Consider the following 20,232-nt stretch of genomic DNA (forward strand, 5'->3'; position numbering starts at 1 on the left):
TTTTTTTTTTGGCCGGTTAAACCAGAAAGTAAAAACAGGATTTTCACGCGGTGGGAGTACTTGCCGTGGGCATACTTTTGCGCCTGCATGTGTTGCCCGTAACGCCTCGTATTACCAACAATCCGTTTACGAAGAGTCCTTAAAATGGACGAAACACAGACCAGAGAAACGCCCTGGACCAAGAGACAAGAAAAGAAAGAAAAGGATCCTAATGTGCGACATGCTCGAATTACCAGACGAAACGTACCAAGAACGTCAAGCCTTCAAGAAAAACGTAATGAAAGTGTACAACCCCCCAAAGTGGGCAAGCGTTCCATTTGTGCTCTAAAATAAACACTCTCGTAGACCCTAGAGCATCCACCCTGATCCTTCTTAGAAATACGCATCGAATGCCCTTTTCCCTTGTTCGGCTAAACCTATAGGTTCTGGTTCGCACCAGCTTCTTTCTGTCGAAGATTCATGGAGTTTTTCAACGAAATGACTCATTTCGTACAAGGATAATTATCCGACTGTTCGAGTCGAACACGGACTTTCTTTTATCTTTGGTTCGCTTCGGAAGAATGTAAGCGTTCTTTTGAAAAATTGTTTCTCGATATCGCACGCGTGCAAATGATTGCAAAATGAGACTGTAAAGTAAAGAAATATCGCGACGAATGGCTATGTGATCTTGACTGGAAAACTATAACAATTCTAGTAGTAGTAATGCCTCGAATTGTACACCATTATCTTCCAGAAAAATTCGCAAGTTCTTGGAATCCTCCCCCGCCAAAAAAAAAATCGCAGAATTAAGACAAAATCCGTAAATCTGCAAATCCTGCAGAGGAAATTCCAAAAACTCGAGAATTCGGACAGGACAATTCCGAGTATCCTAATCTAGCATTTCCAACTCCTATCATCGAAATCCCATCGCTCGAAAAGTATCTGCCCGCCAGTTTTTACCGGGTTTTCGCCTCGGGCCGATCTAAACGAAAAGCAGAGTAACAAAGATCCTGGCAAAGGAAGAATTCCACTTCGTATACGTGACCCGTAGGCCGAGCCGAGCGAGTATCATTGTGCACAGTTACATCCTGTACGTTTTCACGTGGCGGAGGATTAAGGTGGGCGCACAACGTGCGTGTACAGTACCGTAATACTCGCTCGTCTACCTGAGTTCCGTTGCCGAAGCAAATCTTTGGGGCCATTAATAATATCGCCGGCGCAATTATCGGGCCAGCTGCTGCATTCCCTTGCCCTAGAGGACCCTCAAGCTCTCACTCTCTTTTTCTGAGCAGGTACGTGCATGGCTAGAAATCGAGTTCTTCGTTTATACGTGTGTGTGCGTGTGTGCGTATTCGTTTTTCCGAATCGCAGGTACGTAACTAAGATCCCCAGAACCCTCAATTTCCGTTATCTCTCTTTGCGGTTCGCCGCCTCTGACTCGTTGTAAAACAGTCCACGATCCGAGATACCATTAGCCGCGATACTGTTTGAGAAACCGAGCCGCGTTTTACTAACAAATTATGTGTATTACCAACCATCGTAGACCCCGGCAGCGTTACGAACAATACGTAAGCTGGAATCGCGTGGATTAGTTTCGAAACCAGCCGATTTTACGACTACCCCGAAAAATGTGCGCTTCTACGAAGCCAGAGCGAGGAAAAAGGAAAAGCACCCTGTAACAATGGCCACAGAGAAAAGTCACGGAGAACAAGAGGCTAGAAAGGAAACGAAGCTGAGTCATCCGCTGGGAAAACTTTATACCTATTCATTATTTGCCTCCATTTTCCGGTAATTATCCTTTCTATTGCGTTACACGATCATTGCGTAATCGCCTGCTCTACTTAATAGTAGCACCACCCTCTTTCTTCCTCCCTCTTCTTTTTTTTTCAATATCGTTCTAATATATTCTAAGCATCGTAGAATAAAACACGTCGTTCGATCGACCGGGCGCGAAAATACAAAATTTCCTGCTGTTGCTTCAACGTCAAAAGGGATAGGCTTAAGAACAAAACTTTGCCTTCGCTACGCTTCGATTCCCAGGCGACGCGAACCGATTTGCAAATCGTGTTTTCTCTAACCGAGGCGACGACGAATCGCCGACAAATGACAAAGGAACAGCAACAAACGAACGAAGTTTGCGCCGGAGCATTCCGACAATTGACCGTCTCCCAGTGACGAATGTATGTACATCATTTTGCGGCCGCAATCTCGTGCCCGTCAATTCATTAATTAATCGGTGGACAGGCCGCGCGTTGCTCGCTGCGTGCACGCTGCCAATTACCGGCACATTGTCGCGCATAAATCATTAGCAAACGTGACGCTTCCATAATTCGGTTAATTTGCACTGTTTTTACTACGCTCTCGCCACGTTTTTTTACTGGGCACGCCAACATTCGCCCAGTTTCCCCGTATCGTGAGTCCTTTCTTATCAAAGCGTTTGTCGACGCTTTGGCGTTTTGCTTCGAAACACACAGTACCGAGCGCAAAACGATCTTTCGAAGAATTCAGAAAAGACTGTATGCGCGTGATCTACAAACTGGTTGCCATGAAATTCGTTTATTTGACGAAAGAATGTTTCGGAATGAAAATTTATTGACTTAGGAAGGAAATAGAAGATGAGCATTGGCTCGAAAAGAATTTGTTTCTAAACTGCTATCAAGTTAGAAAGAAGATTAACTCAAATATCCTGTTCCAAATGTTGCATTCCTAGACCAACTGCATAACTAACCAAAAGTCGCACTGGACAACTTTATCCTGCGATGATTAGACTGTAGATTTTTATGAAAATTTGTATCTTTGAAAATATAAGGGGAAAACAGTAGACGATGGAAAATTTTATGCAACAAGATGCTAAAGAAACAAATGAACTTGCGTTTAAACCCACTAAATCCATCGTTCGTACTCTATTACTTAATGAATCTACTGCCCCTTGAAAATTAAGCGTCAATCATAGTTGAGAAATTAGCTGAAAAGCAAAGTTAGTCAGAGCTTCCTAGAGGCTCAAGTTATGTATCTTATTTCGTACTTTTAACAACTGAGCAACCTGCGACTATGCACTTGGAAAAACCGTGCACGTCGCGATCCACATCAAACGCGAGCCGTGGGAACGATAAAAGTCTACGATCGAGGTTCGATCGCCGACGGATTAGACCATGTTTACGCGTTATCGGGACAACGTAACTGGTCTCGAGATTTCAAGCAGCGATTCCCTGGTATAAATTCCACGAGACGCAGCGTACCACCCCTCCCTTGCCATTGTAATTCTCTGTTTCGTTAAGCATGATAAAGCAGCGAACGGATTACGAGAGCTTGTGAAATTGGAGAATCGATAATTCGAACGTGACAACAACGAAGCAAAATTCTTTCCTTCGATTTATTTATCTGTCTTTCGTTTTCGTTGATGTAACACGACCGTCGACTGACAACGAATTGCAGGATCGTCCTTAATAAATCGTCCGTGAAAGATACGCGCGCAGTACGACCTTCGTGTGCGTGGAACGTTCCCAAATGCGAGAGAGGCTCGTGACTATCGCGGCTTATCGAGAGATTCGTGTGAGTCAGTCATTAATAAAAGGGTCGCAATGCTCACGGTGAAAAGCGGAGAGACGAGGGCTCGTATCGATCAAATAACCATCGGCCGCCATGTGGAAAGACACGGGCTCGTGCGATTTCCGTTTCCAACGGGAGACCCGGCGATAATCAATCTTGCAGATTCGTCGTAAATTGCCAGTAAAAGAGAGAACGAGAAAGAAAAGAAAGGAGGAACATTGACAATTTCAAAAAATTTCTAACGAGAAACGTTGCAAATTTGTCGCGAAAAGAAAGACAATTGAAGAATTTTACTTTACGAACCCTCTATCAAATTGAAATGAAATGAAATTTTACTTTCCTTTCCTTGATCGAACCAAGAATCGATTTGCGTGGAGGTAATCCTCGTTCGAGGGAAACATTTCAATGTATAAATATGATATAAATAGAGAATTACTCGTTGAGATAATACATGCGCGTGCATTTGTTACGTATCCTACATCCCGTTCGTCCAGGAAGTTATTATCAGTATCGAATTTATCAGAAACAACGACGGGAAGCCCGATAGGCCAAGGAGAAAGTGAACCAAAGTGGGCAAAGTGATGATAAAAATTCTGCCAAAAAAAAAAAAAGCAATTACCTAAAATCGTCGTCTCCTTCGCCAAGTTTTCGTTTCCGTCGAAAACTTTAACGGGAAGAAAACTTTGATTAAAAAATATCGTCGAAAAATGAGTTTTCAACATCCAGATAATCTATTACCGAGCATGAAACGCCAAAAAAAAAAGAAAGGAAAAAGAAAACGGAGAATATTAATCGCAGAATATTCGGGGAAACGTAATAGCAAAAGTTGAAAAAATTTAATATCAAGTAGGAAGATGGAAGAAAGAAAGAAAAGTAAAAAAAAAACAACGGGAAGGAAGCTAGGAAAGAGATTACCTAGCTGAATTTTTTTCTACGTACGTAGTAGAATTTCCACGCAGAACCTACATTGCGCGCCATCCGTACGAACTCGAAATTCGCCTGCGTCGGCGAATTTCTAGCACATACAATAGTAACAAAATCTCTAGAAGGAATGTGACGCAGTTAACCGACGACGGGGCAGTTCATAATAATACCGTTGGTTATAGAAAAATTTTCAACGCCGTACGAAATATTCTGACCTGGCTGCTTTTGATACATTGTCGCGCCGCGTCGCGTGAAAAAGGAACAGTGTTACGTCTAGGCTGTGCGTTTTAGGGCCGCGGCCGCAACAGTGTGCACGTCACGTGTCCGTACACACGGCAGTGCGTTCGTGTACGTGCTGCACAGCCCGATTTATTGATCACACGCGTCGCACGCAATATACGACGCGTGTGCCTGCTGCCTGCGTGTCGCAACCAACAGCCTACGAACTTTAACAAATTCCGCCTAGGATCGTCCAGACGTGCGCACAGAGTCGATCGTCATTAGCATAAAACCCGAAGGGAAACGAAAGCCGACGCGTTGGTGGGGGCACGAAAATCGTTGGATCATCCGACAAATGAACCAACCCTCTACGAGACCAAACCGATCGAGTTCACTTTCAACAAAATCTTTCAGGAATATATATAACGCCGTTCGGTATGTCTTTGAGAGAACCTCGAAAAATGAACTGTCGTGAATTGTACGAAAGGAAACGTTTCGACAGCATCGACGTTAAAAAAGAAAGAAAAAAAAAAAAAAAAACTTGCTTCTATACGTTTGTTTAATGGACTGGAATGAAACGACAGATGACGAGTCAGGTAAAGTAAATTTTCAAGATAATGTTTTATCACTTTTATGCATCATCACTTTTAATAATGTAATCTTCAAATAACGATGACGATCGGCGTGGCTCCTGAATGGCTGATTACATTGACGCGATCGTTAATAAATTGAGAAAACAATGACTTCGGAAGATCTAATGGTTATAAACAATAAAGAGAAAAATGTAGAAATTATCGTTAGAAGATGTACAAGATTACTCGAATCTCAGTTTCTTCAAATTTCCGAAATAAAATTATGAAATCACGATAGAGGAAACGGCGACGAAAGAAAGATATCAACGATGTCGTAATGATTAAAAAATTTAACCGGAGAGCGTGAATCGATTGAAAATAAGAGTCGCAAGTGCAACAATGGCCCCGATTCTCAGTCGGCTAAACGGACGTCGATTCGAGGAATTCTAAAATGTTTGAATCTAATAAAGAATTAACCAAGGACACGAGGTTCAACGCGTCCCGCGAGAAAATAGACCGCAACGAATCGAATCTAATCGAAATGGCAAAAAGATCTTTGCTAAACGACCGTCGATCCAAGTTCAAACAATCGAATTCGTCGATTAATCAAAGAAGAAAAGAAGAAGAAGAAGAATAAAAAAAGAAAGAAAGACGAACGTACCGTTAAGAGGCCGAATAACAATCCTAATCGAAGAGAGACGAACAGAAAGAGATTTGGAGAAACCGTAGGCGACGTAACGCGGCTGAGCAACGGTAGGCGAGGCGGCAAACAAATTAACGTTGCGAGCCATTCGAGCGAAACGATCGCGATCGTTCCACCGGAATATCGATATAAAGAACGAGAGAGCGTTCTCGAACTCATCGCCGTGTATTAGAGCCGAAACGTGTTCGCCGATCGATCGATAGATAGATCGCGTGTGTACGTGTGCACGCGCGTACTTGTGAGGAGAGAAACGTCGATGGTGTGTACACGGGCTACCGTGTTGGCTCGAAACCGCGAGAAATACGAGCCTCGTGACACGTACTGGTGCAATTGCGATTCACGCAACTCTTTGCAACACGGTTACACCGGGAGCACGGATCGCGTATCGCGGAAGAATTTCCATGTAACGTGAAACGTGGAGTTCGAACGATTTTCGATCCGCTGCTGCCGCCGACCTCGATTTTGGCAGAGGTGGGGAAAAAAAAAAATAAAAAAAAAAAAAATAAAAAAATAAAATGAAATTTAACGAGATGGATTTTCGCGCGTTCTGGCAGACGAAATATCGAATCCGCGTAATTTCTATAAAAGCACGACTACGCAGCAAGCAGGAACGGCGTAGTTAACGACGTGGGCCGTGGTCGATCGTGCAATTAACTTTAACGAACGGCGGCCTTGCGATTAAACTTAATTAGTATCGCGGTAATAACTCGTTAATAATCAGAGCCGTGTACCGCGTCGTGGCCATAACACGCTCGTACTCTTCGTACACGTGCACACACGTGCTCATGGGACGCGGTTTCAGAGAGCATGCATGTGTCCGTTTCTTTCGGTTTCGTATATTTACATGACTACGTGGACCAAAACTGAAGGGGGAAGGAAGACACGACGAGAGATGTTCTCTAAGGATGGACGCCAGCTCCTCCTTCTTCTCCTCCTCTTCCTCCTCCTCCTCCACCGCGTTTTTGTTTTTTTTTTTTCTTTTTTTTAATCACGACGTGGAGGCGCGTACATCAGCGAACCAGCACAATCATCACCAACAATCAACGAATTGTGTGAACGTAAAGGAGAAAAAAAAAAAAAAAGAAATGAAAAGAAAGATAAATCATCACATAAAAAATTAATTCACTGGCCGTGTCCGTGGCGGCACATTTTCCTCCGATGCAAAGCGTGTGCGTGGCCAGCGATTGTGAACGCCTCGTGTAAACGCTTCCGGTGGTGTCTCAAAGAACGATGGTACACAAAATCAGTAGCAGCGATGAGGTTCACCCAGAAGAGATTCTCGTTTTCAGACAGCCTTGGCGCGCTGCTTGCTTCTACTTCTCATTTTCACTTACGTACAAAGAATCGTCGTCGGCTGCCAGCAAAACACACCGGACAGCCACCATTAAAGAACTCAAGGCGAGTATAAACAGAGAGAGAATAAAACGTTTCGAAACGTAGAACCGGCACACTGGGACTGAATGATTGACTGACTGAATGGCCGACTGGTTGACTGACTGACGCGCGCTTCTATTGCGAGCCACTGCGTTCCTTCTTCCTCCCCGGTGCGGTGTTTCTAGCAGGCTTTCCCCTCTCACACTCGTCTCTGTCCCTCCGTGTCTTCTGGCGAGGGACGAGCCCTTAGATTTAGTAGCTTCCCGGCTTTTCCGCACGTCCGCTCGTAACGTGGTTCCCGCTGCTCTCTCACAACGACGACTAAACTATCGTTTGAACCGGTCGAGCGAGATGTCCAAGAGTTAGAGCCGCGTCTATCTCTCGGACTTGGGTAAACAACAAGAACAATGACACCGCGGATTCGTCGGGGGAGAACGAACGAGAAACGAGAAACGAGACGAATACCAGAAGAACAGACCGCCGGCTCGTAAAACTCCGCGTTTACTCCGATTTCTATATCGCGGACTGTGGTATGCTTGATCAACGGAGCTGACGAGCAAACGTAAAAACGTGCACTACCGTCTCACTCTCCCGGCTGCGACGAGCGAGGCGGTTAGAAACATCGAGCACGAACCTGATTGCGGGGCGGCGCACCGAATTATGGGCCGCTATACGCTTTCGGCGGCCTCTCGCTCCCTCTCCGCCTTCTGCCGCTTTCCTGCTCTCTCCCTCTCCGCCTTCTGCCGCTCTCTTGCTCGCTCCGTTGTTCTCCCTCTCACGCTCTGCCACTCTTTCGCCCCACCACGCGGCCTGTTGACTTGCCCCCACCACGCGTTTTGCTCTACGTCTCACGTTAAAACACTCACCCCCACCACGCGGGGATACACGCTACCACGCTACTAGAGCGCTCTATAGCCTTCCCCTACCAGCGTGTATTGTTAGCGCGAGCGGTAGCATTGCCCCTTGCGCCTGACTCCAAACTACTCTCGCGCGACAGCAACGTTGCCACCTTACGGCGTAGCCTGCGGGGAGATGACGAACGCCGCTGCTCGCCGAGAGCTAACCGTGCTGCTGTCGAGACCGGCTCGTACGCCCGACCCGCCTCGCTCGGTACACGCGCCTCGCGCTACCTTCGGACACTCGCTTCCGACCGGAAGTCTCTCTACGCGACGCTCCTCGTGTCGCCAGACAGACGCTGTCTGACCATCTTCCTCATCGCGGTTGATCGATGATCGGATAACGCGCTAGAACAGGTAGCAAGGGTTGCTCCTATTATGGGGATGGATGACTTTCGAAGGGGAAACTTGACGGATATTCCCGTTTATGTTTGGGAAGCTCGGGAGAAGCTAGTACGGGATTGGGAACCGAGAACCCTTGGGTGTTTCTTTTCCGTTTTGTAATGATAAACATTTACAATTTAAAATTCATTATTTTATGGGTTGGAAATTGGGGTGCGAAATTCCTTTCGATTTCTCTTTTCTCCTCCTTTTCGATCGGTCGCAGTTCCGTTTAAAAATCATGGTTTCCTCGAGCAATTGCTAAATGGCGTCTTACCCGAAGATTCGAAAAAGCCAAAGGAAAGCACGTTGTTCTCAAAACCACTCGAAACGATTATCGTTCAGAGAAACAACGTTCTAATTCCAGCCACCAGTCTGCAGCACTGCATAGTGCACGTTGCTCCCGCCTTACTTCACGCTCCGAGCACTTTGTTTTACGATCAATAACGTTCGATTGGAACGTGGCCATTCGTCCGAGAGTAAGTGCGTCTTTTGTCAAGAGTCGCTGGTCGTTCGAAGTAAATCCCGCGGGGAATGTTATCACTGAAGGTCGGTAAAGAGATCTGCACGTGGCGAAATCACGAAGAGGGGGTGGCTCTCGCGGAAAACTGCAGACTCGTTTCCTCTTTCACGAGCTATTTTCTCTTGTGGCGTTTCTTTCACCCTCCGTCAGATGTCGGCCTGTCCGACGAGCCATTGGTGGTGGTTTCATCTCCATTTCACGCCACGAGCTTTGAACAGCACGGTCAGGTATTCGAGTTGAATTTCGTTTTCAGTCGACTCAATTCGTAGCGTTAAATGTAACTTGATAACGTGTAATTTAAACGAAAGCGCATCGAACGATAAGAGGAATCTTTGTAGTTTGTAATTTGTTTCAATCATTCGCGATTGTACGCTACTCGACGATCCCAAAGAGAAACGTCGCTACAGAGACCGATGCAGGTTTGTTCATTGCGAGGTGCAGGTGTTGGTCCATCGACGAAAAGTGTGAAGCTACATCTGCTATTCGAATGATAAACGGAGCGAAAGAAATCGACGAATCTAGGTGGAAGTACGAAAGATGTCAGATGCGTTTCTTCCTATCTCCTACATCGCAGAAACATTTGATAGAGTTCTCCTATTGAAAATTTCATCAATCGTATCTGAGTATCTTCGTAAATGACGCTCTAAGAATAGGCTGCAGGACTATCAGACGCTACTGTTGCAAGGTCATCCCTTGACACCTAGACTCTCCTAAGAGACAGCAGCAGTCCACATTATAGAACAACCCCCTTTTCATCTCACCTTCTATCGACGTTTCGTCCGACAATCGGACCGAGACTATTTCTCTGTTTCTCTCTCTCTCCCGCTTAGGTTTAGATGCTGCGAAGGAGAAAAAAAGAGAAAAGAAAGACGACGTTGTGGAACGTCGGAAACGCAACCACGTGTCTGGCAACCCTCGCGTCAGTCGAGTAAGGCGCGTGTTGACGCGTCGCAGCGTAGCTCGCGTGCGCTGGCGCATGCGATCGATACTCTAGACCGCCGGGGTTTTCGCGTCCCCGCGCGACGTCACGATACAAGAGCCGAGCAACACCGACTGAGGACGAGGCCGACCGAGACCGGCCGAGGTAGCGCGAGCCGCGGTAGCAGCAGCCGTCGACGCGAGCACGGCCCCAACCGTCACCGTCGTTTCGACGTCGTGGACACTTTCTTGCCGCCGGATCGTCCACGCGGAAATCGTTCGTTCACGTCGTCAGCCAGTCTCGCCGCGTTAGATTTCTACCTTCTATCAGCCGTCGTTTGCGTACGCGTTTCCCGATCGATCGCCCGCTCGCGGTGAAGTAGGTGAGCCGCGCGCGAAAAAGTGATCCCCAGTGGTGTGTTCGTCTTTTGACTGGAAAGATCCCGGTACGAAGATTCCGGGTCGAACAGAGGATCGAGTAAGTTTCGGGGAATGACCGTAGGGTACCGTGGTCACCCTTGACTCTCTGTCCGTACGGTGTTCCGCTCGTGTCTTCAGATCGTAGCTCGTCGCACAGGATGGACTGGTCCTTGTTCTTCGTTGTCTCATTCACAGCATCGAACTGTCTCGGAAAATGACGCGGCGACAGCGTTACGATACTCGCGTCAGTGCGTTTGACTCTCGGTCTGACTCGTGACGGCCACATTCTACTTGTCGCGTATACTGGTCTCTTTACTTTACGCATTAGCCTTGGATCAAAGTACAGGGCAAGATCGAAGGGGAAATTACAGAGACGGTTCGTTAGAGGCATCTTCTGTAGAGGGAATAAAGGGAAACGATCGAGTGGCCTGTGGCGTGTCTGACCAGAGACAAGCCGCAACCCCTTTAGGTCGCAGCGCAGCTGAGCTCGACCGGGCGCGACCCACAACCCTACATTCGCGGTCTGCGGCGTGACCTAACCTCAACTCGCCCCCACCTTATGCGAGCTTGCGTTGCCACCCTCTCTCCTCTACGAAAGTCGGCGGAACGTCAGTGGAGGATTTTACGCACCGGTTTATCGTTTCATTTCACGGCAGTTGCCGCGTCGATTCTTGTCGCGTCGGAACGCGTTCCCATCCGCGTATTTCATTATACTCGCGGCCGAGTAACTACGAGGTTCTCCTAGGTTGGAGACACGTCACGTTCTGCGCTAGCCTCTCAAGGTAACGGTGCAGAGCAGCCATAACTTCCCGAATGGTCGGGTTTGACCTTGGCAGAGAGAAGTTCCGCGTCTATCACTATCAACGGTCCGCGTCTTTCCCCGGTGACGCGTTAATTAATGATCATCGATTTAACGAATCGAGGCTCGACCTTGTTATTATTTCGACCATCGTCGCGCTAATCGTTCGATCGTGCGACGAATGAAAACGATTTCTCGATCGAATTTCGACGAGACTTTGCGTCGAATTTCTGCACCGCTAACATTGAAAAATATTTGAGCAAATAAATTTTTAAAATTCCAATTTTTCCAAACGCCGGTCGACCCGTGATGTTCATGCTGAAATTTGACAGAAATTTCCGTTGACACGGAAACGATTTAATTAATTCCGCTCGAGCAAGAAATGTAAACTTTGCAAGACGTTGACGAAACGTCGGTTAGAGCACGCGGCACGGGACAACACAGAAACACGTGTCATTGTGTCAAAATATGTCGGTTCGTTAAATTTTAATTGAATTAACCGCCGGTGAAAAATTGAATTTACATCTTACGTAGCCGTGACAGCGTCACGTATCGTAGGCTGTGAAGTATCGAACATAGTTATTATATGTATGTACGTGGGCATTTTCGCGTTGATCTGTTCCATTACATCCCTAAACATTAACGTTTCGAACCAGTCTCTCTTACGCTCGCCGTGCTTTCGAAATGAAATTGATAATAAAGAAATTCAAGCGAGAAACGGTCGGAGAAACAAATCCGTCGAAACGTCTCGAACCTTCACTCTTGATTTGAATCGATCCCGCTAACCCTCCAACCTCTGTTTACAGACACTCGAAACCGTTTTTCGTCAAGCGCGTCAACTTCAGCCGCCACTCTCTCGCTACTTCCGCTGGTCCATCGCCGTTCTCTCGCCTCTAGCCAGCCAGCTTCCGTGCCAATAATCCATTAAAGAAAAAAAAAAAAAAAAAAAATCAATCGAAAAGAAAATCCTCCCTTAAAAAATAAATAAAACGAACGAGAGGAGGAGAAGGAAAACTCGAGGCAAAGAGAAGAGAAGGGAAGGGAAGAAGGAAAGAAGAAAAGAGCTCGAGAGGAAAAGGGAGGAAAGGGGAGAGAGGGTGGTGCGTAGTGGAAGCAGAAGAGTTGGGTCGTGAGGGGTCCAAGAAGCGTAGCGTTTGGGTGTGATGTGGTGGAGCCCCCCGGGGGGCCGCGGGGGCAGGAGGTTCGAGGCAGATCGGTCGTGAGGGCCCCAGGCACGGCTCGGTTGCCCCGTGGCGAGGTCGCCGGAGGGGCGGGGGAGGAGGTAGGATGGTGTGACCTCCGGCGTTATCCCGCCCGACGCGGAGGTGGTGCTGGAGGTGGCGGAGGCGGTGGTGGAGGAGGTGGCGGTGGAGCCGAGCAGCTGCTGCTCGACTCGCAGGAGGAGGAGCCGACGGCGATGTCGAGACAGCTTCGCGGTGAACGGGACCACGTGAGCCGTTGCGACCTCCGAGAACGCGACCTCCGCGACTTTCGGGACCTACACGAGATCAGGGACCCACGGGACTTTCGGGACTTCCGGGACGTCCGCGACATCAGGGACGACAGGGACGACCCGGAGAGGAGTCGGGACGATTACCTGGATTACGATCATCATCATCCTACCGCTGCGTCCACCTCGGCATTCACCAACAATCCGGTAAGTCGACTCTGTGAAGTCTCTCTGTGTCTCGTGGAACGAAAAAAAGAATTTCACCTCATCTTCCGTAACAAGGTGTCGGAAGCGCACTGAGCGAAACTGGATAATTGAAATTAATTGAGAGGTTAGAATGGTAGCTTTAGAAAAGTCCGCGAGCATGGTCGTTGCGGTAGGTTCGAAGAAGCTTGGAAAGAAAAGAGCCACTCGAGACGAAGGTCAAGGTGTTTGATACCACTGTCGCTTGGAAAGTGATAAGCAGCGGGTATCATTATTACAGGAGTAGACTTGAAGCAGCTTATGAATACGAGGCGTGGAGCGTGGGACGAGGTACTCCAGTTTGTATATCAAGGTTAAGGTTTTTTGGTACCGTTTCGTAAGAAAGGAATCGAATCTTTCTGAGTGGCCTGGCGGAAATGCAAGCTCCAATCGAATAATTCTCTCACGAACGATCGAACCCGCAAACGACGAATTTTCCATTCGACTCGAGTCAGAATCGATTTTCTACTTCTTCCACAAAGTTTAACGCAACATTCAAGGATATGAATAATAAAGTCTGTGATACATACTACATACTATGTACAACGATGTCGAGTAATTCGGCCACACTCTCGAGCTTATCTATTATCTGCCCCGGTGGGGCAGACAGAGAGTGTTTGAGTTTTCGTTATCTTCCGTTTATCCGACATTGGAATTTTTTGGAATTTCGGAAAGTTTCGATGAAGCGCGTCGAAAGGTACCTCGCTTATATACACACAGTCTCTAACGTTATCTCCGTGAAACATAAAGGACACACGTCACTAAGCGCATCGTTGAAATTTACGTTTATTGAATCCCCTGGCGACGTTTCTATCCACGTTTTACGCCGTTCAAATACACGGGATGTGATGGATGTTGCACAACGTGTCGTCACGTATGAAAATCTCAGGAAGCAATATCCTCGGATATAGGATGCTTTGTACAAACCTACGGCAAACACGCAGAAACTCGTAAAAGGTGAATAGTGGCGGACGGTCGCCTGAGAATGCTTCTCTTTAATACTTCTCCCCGGGCGTTGCACAACGTTACGCTACCTTACGCTCGCGCATCAGCGCGTTTCTCGCGGCTGTAACAGCATCAACAGCTATTCGCCGATCGAAACAAATTCTATTTTCCATACTACGATCACTCTGCAACTAATCTCTCTGTAATTCACTCTGTCGGTTACGTTGCGTTCAGACTTACGCAATAACGTGCACCGTGATCATTTATAATGTTATCTATCCGGCGTTAGGTCCGCGTTCATTTGCCGTCGAGAAACTAGCGCGAAGAGCGTAAAGGGAAACGTGTTACGCCTACTTTTAACGCGAAAAACTTTCACCCAGAGAAAGAGAGGGAGCCTAATTTATTCCGACTATGGCGATTCGCGTCAGAAAGAATTACGAATACACGGTCCAGCGGAGGGAAATGAAAGATGGACGGTACGGTCTGATCAAAGCTCGCCTCCTCTCGGCCTGTTTCCACGTCGTCCCTGATATCCAACGCTATTCCAGTGACCAAGCTCTTCATTTAGAGCTTCTGCATCTTTCATAGAGGGGAACACAGCTATAGCTAGAGACAGACAACCACCGCAGCAGCATCGTTGGTGCTCCTCATTTGCAGCTGCATTCAGCTGGGCTTCGCTTGGCTTTCTCTGCGACGCCACCTCGACACTCTTTCTCTCTCTCTCTCTCTCTCTCTCTCTCTCCTCTCTCTCTGTCCCTCTGTCTCTCACGCACACACTCGAAGTGCTAATGAGACAGACACGAGATGATGGGGTGGAAAATGGAATCGACTCTCTTTGGAATGCTTCTTTTTTAACCTAGTCTTTCTTCATCTCTCTCTCTCTCTCTCTCTCTCTCTCTCTCTCTCTTTCTCTTCCTCGCTGGTACGTCGATGGAAACGAACGTGATACGCAAGAGACAAGAAACTGGGCCGCTGATGTTTCTCGTTCGCCAAGGTCGAGACTGAAGATTACGATTTAACGTTACGCACTGTGGGGAAACCGAATAAAAGCAAGATGTTCTCGGTTACGAAGAGGGACAATTTTCACGACAACTTTTCAATAGTTTTAATCGTTTCACCTAAAGGATTGTTTCACTCGAAAGAAATCTTCATTGAGAGGAGTCTCTTTAATTAATAACACTCCGACTAAATATCTCCCGAACGATCCAACGAACTTTCGTCGATGATGCAAGAAAATCAACTTGGACACTCCGCTCTGATTTATTCGTTTGCTTTCCAATCCGTATGCAAATCGTATGGTTTTACAACACGCTCGTTACGCGCGCGCCCCAACGAGTTCTTTCAAAAATATTCGTATTTTCGCTGAATAAACGCTCAGGTGAGCGCTCAGGTTCATTGACATTTACCAAAACTCACCGGAACGAACTGTATTTGCATCGAGCGCTGGATACCAAGGAAACGTTCACTCGTGAAAAGTGCGGAAAGTGGTATCTTCGGCTTCTTTGATCGACATCTTCACGCGTGTTTCCGGTATCAATCACGAGCGTGTTCACCGGCAAACCTTCCCTTTATCTCGATCGCGTATACCCACGTGCTGCCGCACGCTTTATAACCGCGTGTAACACCTATAATCATGCAAATAACAGGGCACGCATTAAAATGCAACTATATCGCTATCGAGCGTGATAATCGCGGCAACTTAATCGGGACTTTCCGGTGGCTGTCGCGCCGTCTACGGCCAATTATCGATCGATTTTTCAATGCCAGAACGCGTAAAAGTGCCAACGCCGGCGATTGATCATCGGTCCGGCCGCGACAACCGCGCGCACTCCCGATCGATACGCCGGTGACTCGCGGAAAGTGAAAATCGCTCGATGGAAACGCGCCACGATGGGATTATGTACGTGCGCGCGCGCGCGCGTACACGTACACGTACACGTAACTTGCGCCCCGGCAAATCGGGGCCGATATCGTAACCCGGTGACCGATCGATTCGCCGATGGGTTTCGTAAATTTCGAAATTTCGCAGCCGTCTGCCGCCGTGCCGCGAATGCAAATGAAATTTCGCATATTTATGGAAGCCACGTATATCCGATACATACACGCCCGCTCGTACGTATTCGAGTCAACGATCTTCGGATTTATTTACTGGAGATGTTGGTCGTTCAAACGATGAAATTAATATTTGGAAGAATCGAGTGTACGATGGTACTGCAGGCTGCATTGTGTTTCGCTAAAAAACTGCCGCGTGTTTGCAAATTTTTAATTCAAAGCGAATTACCAAAGGATTTCGAGCACTCGAAATCTGTTCTAATTTGGAGAGTGCTCGAGATGTTCGTTACTATCGAGCGAGGAGAAGTCGACTTAGAGAATCTCGACCGGAGCAGGGATTCAGGATGTCTCACCTCGGTGTACAAACCATGAAATCGATCAAGTTTCGAGGCGAGATGTTTCAATCCAAGTTATAAGGAGCGTGACTTGGATGATCCTCGCTTAACCCAGATCCGCGGCTGGATATACCCTGTCGTCTCGAGTATCTCGGACCGCGCCGCAGCAAAAATGAAAGCTTTCGATTCGCCGAGAGAGGGAGAAAATTGCTCGCTGGACGATCTTGCTCGGGATACACTTTGCCATCTGTTTTCCCACTTAAGCTGCCGACACGTTTTGATACAAAATGTCTCTTTACTCTAGCGTCATGAAATTGGACAACGCTTTTCCAGAATACGTTTTACAATTTTCGCTGAAAGAGCATTGCCCGGGAGTTTTGATCGTAGAAAAATTGAAAAAAGAAAAAGGGAATTTGGGAAATATATTTCTAAAATATGTTGCAATTCGTAGAAAACGTTTCCAGAATGTTGTTGCAATTTTCGCTAAGAGTTTCAAGAGCATTGCTCGGGGATTTTGATCGTGAAAGAAGAGAGAAAAAAGGAATCTGGAAGACGTACTTCTAAAATATGTTGCAATTCGTAGAAAAAGTTCCCAGAATATTGTTACAATTCTTGCTAAAAGTTTGAAAAGTATTTGTTCGGGAATTTTCATCGTAGAAGAATCAAAAAGAAAAATTAATTTGGACCATGTATTTCTAAAGTATGTGCAATTCATAGAAAAACGTTTCCAGAATGTTCGCAAATCTTTCGCCAAAAAAAAAAAAAAAAAAAAATGTCGAGAGAAAGCTTGTAAAACACTTGCAAAGATACTTGAAAACTCCGACCGTAAATGTAGTCGAGGGGAGATTAGAAAATTCGCTTTTGAGAGATGTCGCACGATTTCTCTCAAGAAGTTGCACGAACAGGCAACGTCAACTGTTTTTCGTGGCAGAACATTTTCCCTGACTGTAACTGTTAAAACCAGCGTGTCTGAGCGGCTCGACCTCGCCTAAGCTGCGACGTTTCCACAGCTACGCAACGATACGCAAAGTCGCGCTCGTGTTACGGTTTAAAAGGCACATATGTACGTACAACTCGACGTTTTTTTCATTAAACCGGAACGAGACTGGAAATCATTAGAGCGGCAGAAAAACGATTCCTCGTAGCTCTCGCCCGCTGGAAAAATGAAAAACGCTCTCTCTCTCTCTCTCTCTCTCTCTCTCTCTCTCTCTCTCTATTAGGTAGGTGAAGTATGTACGCGGGGTGATCGAGCACCGGGGAAACGTGACACCGGCCACCTGAAACGCGGTACGCCCACGCGCCTACCGAACAAGTTCACCGATCAGCAGATCTCATCTCCGCGAACGATAGGATCGATTATCGTGCACCAGATAGTCCCCGAAGTGCGTCACACGCTAAAAGATTCAGAAGCACCGGGCACATAAATAGCTTCTGGCCGACCGGGCCGAGCTAGTGTGCAGGCTGCATCGATCTAACTGCATCATTCGACGCAACGGAGCACGTATCGGACGCGTACGCTGGAAAATACCGGTCACGGTCCCGATCGACCATACGTACTTTCCCATGACAAAAGGAAACACTCCTCCACCTAAACGCCGTGTATACGATTTGCAAGCTTTGCAATTGCGTAAATGCGTCGTCGGCGAATGCTTCGGGTGGTGAAGCGAATTCCTTTGCATTCTTCTCGATCGAGATTGATAACAAACATTGTTATTAATGTTGAGCTGAAAATTTAAGGATCGAGCAATTGAATTTTATATTACTACGAAGGTTAAACAGCCTAACGATCTGGTCCTATGACGAGAAATATCGATCGACAGAATTTCGAGCAGTCCCGAGTCTCAGCCTCGTCGAGTCAGTTGTTGTTATTGTTTCAGCAACGGAAAGGAATAGAAATTTTTCATGAGATTGAAATGTTTGTCTCAACTGTACCTACTGTACGTGCTACGTTCGTGCAGTGAGTAAAGCCAGAACGCTTTGAACGCTTTCTTTAATAATCACCCACAACCACGTACGCACACGTTCGTACGACACACGTTCTTCCGCTTACTTTAACCTTCTGAAATATTAACACGTGCACTTATGAATCACTCTGTATAGCGCAATGTTAATCGATACAGAAAGGAAGAGAGTAAAGATCTCCGCACGTGTGTTCGCGTATGCACACGCGAGAAGCAGTTCGTGTGGCACGAGCATACATACATACAAATACGCGCATACACACACACAGACACGTTGTCCCGTGGATTTCTTCGGGCTAGTGGGTCTCCAATGCCTGGTTGCTTCGAGTCTCCAGACCCGGTTCCATCGAATATAGGTCAGTGTACAAGCCGGCAGGAGCAAAAGAGCAGCTCAGACTTTTAGCCGTGAGCGCGGCGGACGATTGCTCCTGCGTCGGAGCGAGCTAGAGCATGTACGCCTTGGTCGAAGGAGTCTGCTAACGGCCAAACGGGTTTGCACGCCCGTGTACCCTTCCTTCCTCTTCTTTTTTCTTTTTTTATTTCTCCCGTTTCCTCTCTGCCGAGAAAGGATCCCTCTCCTTCTCTCTCTCTCTCTCTCTCTCTCTCTCTCTCTCTCTCTCTCTCTCTCTCTCTCTCTTTCACTTTGCTTCTCTTTATCTTTCGGAGTATAGCGTGGAGTGAGGTGGGCCCTCCCGGACCGATTCACCGTCAAAATTATTGTTAATGGACCACTCGCGGTGTGCGTATACATATATCCGTCTGGCGGACCGGTCGCCTCTTTTTCGGCCGGCAGGAATCCGTATAATGCGTCCGCGCGGGGGCCGGAGAGTCTTTCGCGTTCGGTAATTAAACGTTCCTTTGTCTCGCCCTAGATCTTGTTTCATCCGCGCCATTTTTTCGCCTGGATACCGTTCCGCGATATTAAACTGGCCAGCGTGTTGTTTTCTTTTTTTCTTTTCTTTTTCAACGGTGCTTCTGCGACTTCTCCCCTGGTTCTCCTTCATTGATTTACAGGACGAAGAAGAAGAGGAAGGAATAAAGAAAAGGAAAAGAAAGAAAGAATCGATTAAACCTCCTTGGACTCGAGAGCTCAAAATTTTCTGCACTCGAGCGTTCCGTGAAGCTTTGCGAACTGCTCTCCGGAGATTGCCCCGGAGATCGTCGCGATAAAAAATTCAGCGACGAAGTATCATGCGTCCGCGCGAGAGGAAGAAGAAAAATGAAGCGAGACGGAGCGAGAGAGAAGCGGTGGGTGCGGGACGTGATCGCGAAGGCAAGACCTTCGGGGCCTTTGTTGTTCTAGGCTCTGGCCCGCTTCTAAACTGTGTTTTGTTACACTCCGCGCCATAGTTACACTCCTTCCTTCCTCCCTCCATCGCGCCGCTCCTTAAACACGTTTCTAAGCGAGCAGCAGCCCCGAGAGTCTTGCGCACCGCTTCGTCCTTCGTTCGTCCGCACGCAGACACTCGCAGAGTGGGGCTGCAGCGTGAAGCCCGCTAATATAGAAGCAGACAGGCGCGACTGGCCTGGACGAAGAGACGGACCCTGAGCGCAAATCGTCGTCGGAGCGACGATGAATGCTTATGTTCGGAGCGCGTACACCTGCGGGATTAGTGGCAAAACGAAAAAGAAAAAGAAGAAGAAGAAGAAGAAGAAGAGAAACAAAAGAAAGAACGACGAGAGTCAGACGACCGTTCGTTTGGAGCCTCCGAAAATTGCAGAATTATTATTCTTCTCGGAACAGAGCCAACGAGTGTCGCCAACTCGTACCGAGAAATTGGACGTGGAAGACGCGAGGAAGAAGGAGGAGACCAGAAAGAGAGAGAGAGAGAAACGTGGAAGGACGAAACGGATCGGAACGAGAGAAGTTGGAGAAGATCTCGAAGGAGAACACCGTGACTTCCCTTTTCTAACCGGTGTGCCCTACGGGCAATGAGGGGAAAAGACGAGAAACACGAGCGGCGCCCCGTTCTTCGCCTCCTCTTCCCT

The 20,232-nt window shown here is 47.3% G+C and overlaps 2 protein-coding genes across 22 annotated transcripts in view; one reads left to right on the plus strand and one right to left on the minus strand.

The window, feature by feature from the left end:
- The window catches only part of LOC122531175 (protein abrupt-like), an 86,809-nt gene extending 78,805 nt beyond the window's left edge, over positions 1 to 8,004 (minus strand). For 9 of the 15 annotated variants that reach the window (XM_043658890.1, XM_043658893.1, XM_043658878.1 and 6 more), the window contains exon 1: positions 7,524 to 7,948. The gene's annotated coding sequence lies outside the window, so the exon portion shown is untranslated. The other 6 variants (XM_043658882.1, XM_043658881.1, XM_043658884.1 and 3 more) reach the window with 6 other exon arrangements.
- Positions 8,005 to 10,176: 2,172 nt separating this feature from the next.
- The window catches only part of LOC122531147 (voltage-dependent L-type calcium channel subunit beta-2), an 88,822-nt gene continuing 78,766 nt past the window's right edge, over positions 10,177 to 20,232 (plus strand). For 2 of the 7 annotated variants that reach the window (XM_043658801.1, XM_043658802.1), the window contains exons 1-2: positions 10,178 to 10,516; positions 12,064 to 12,914. In XM_043658801.1, coding sequence (XP_043514736.1) covers positions 12,675 to 12,914 — 240 coding nt within the window. In that variant the 5' untranslated portion in view covers positions 10,178 to 10,516; positions 12,064 to 12,674. Of the gene's footprint in view, positions 10,517 to 12,063; positions 12,915 to 20,232 lie in introns of all 7 variants that reach the window. The other 5 variants (XM_043658803.1, XM_043658804.1, XM_043658800.1 and 2 more) reach the window with 4 other exon arrangements.

This window comes from Frieseomelitta varia, unplaced genomic scaffold, assembly GCF_011392965.1.
Source record: "Frieseomelitta varia isolate USP_RPSP 00005682 unplaced genomic scaffold, Fvar_1.2 scaffold_379, whole genome shotgun sequence".
In the NCBI taxonomy this organism is placed as follows: Eukaryota; Metazoa; Arthropoda; class Insecta; order Hymenoptera; family Apidae; genus Frieseomelitta; species Frieseomelitta varia.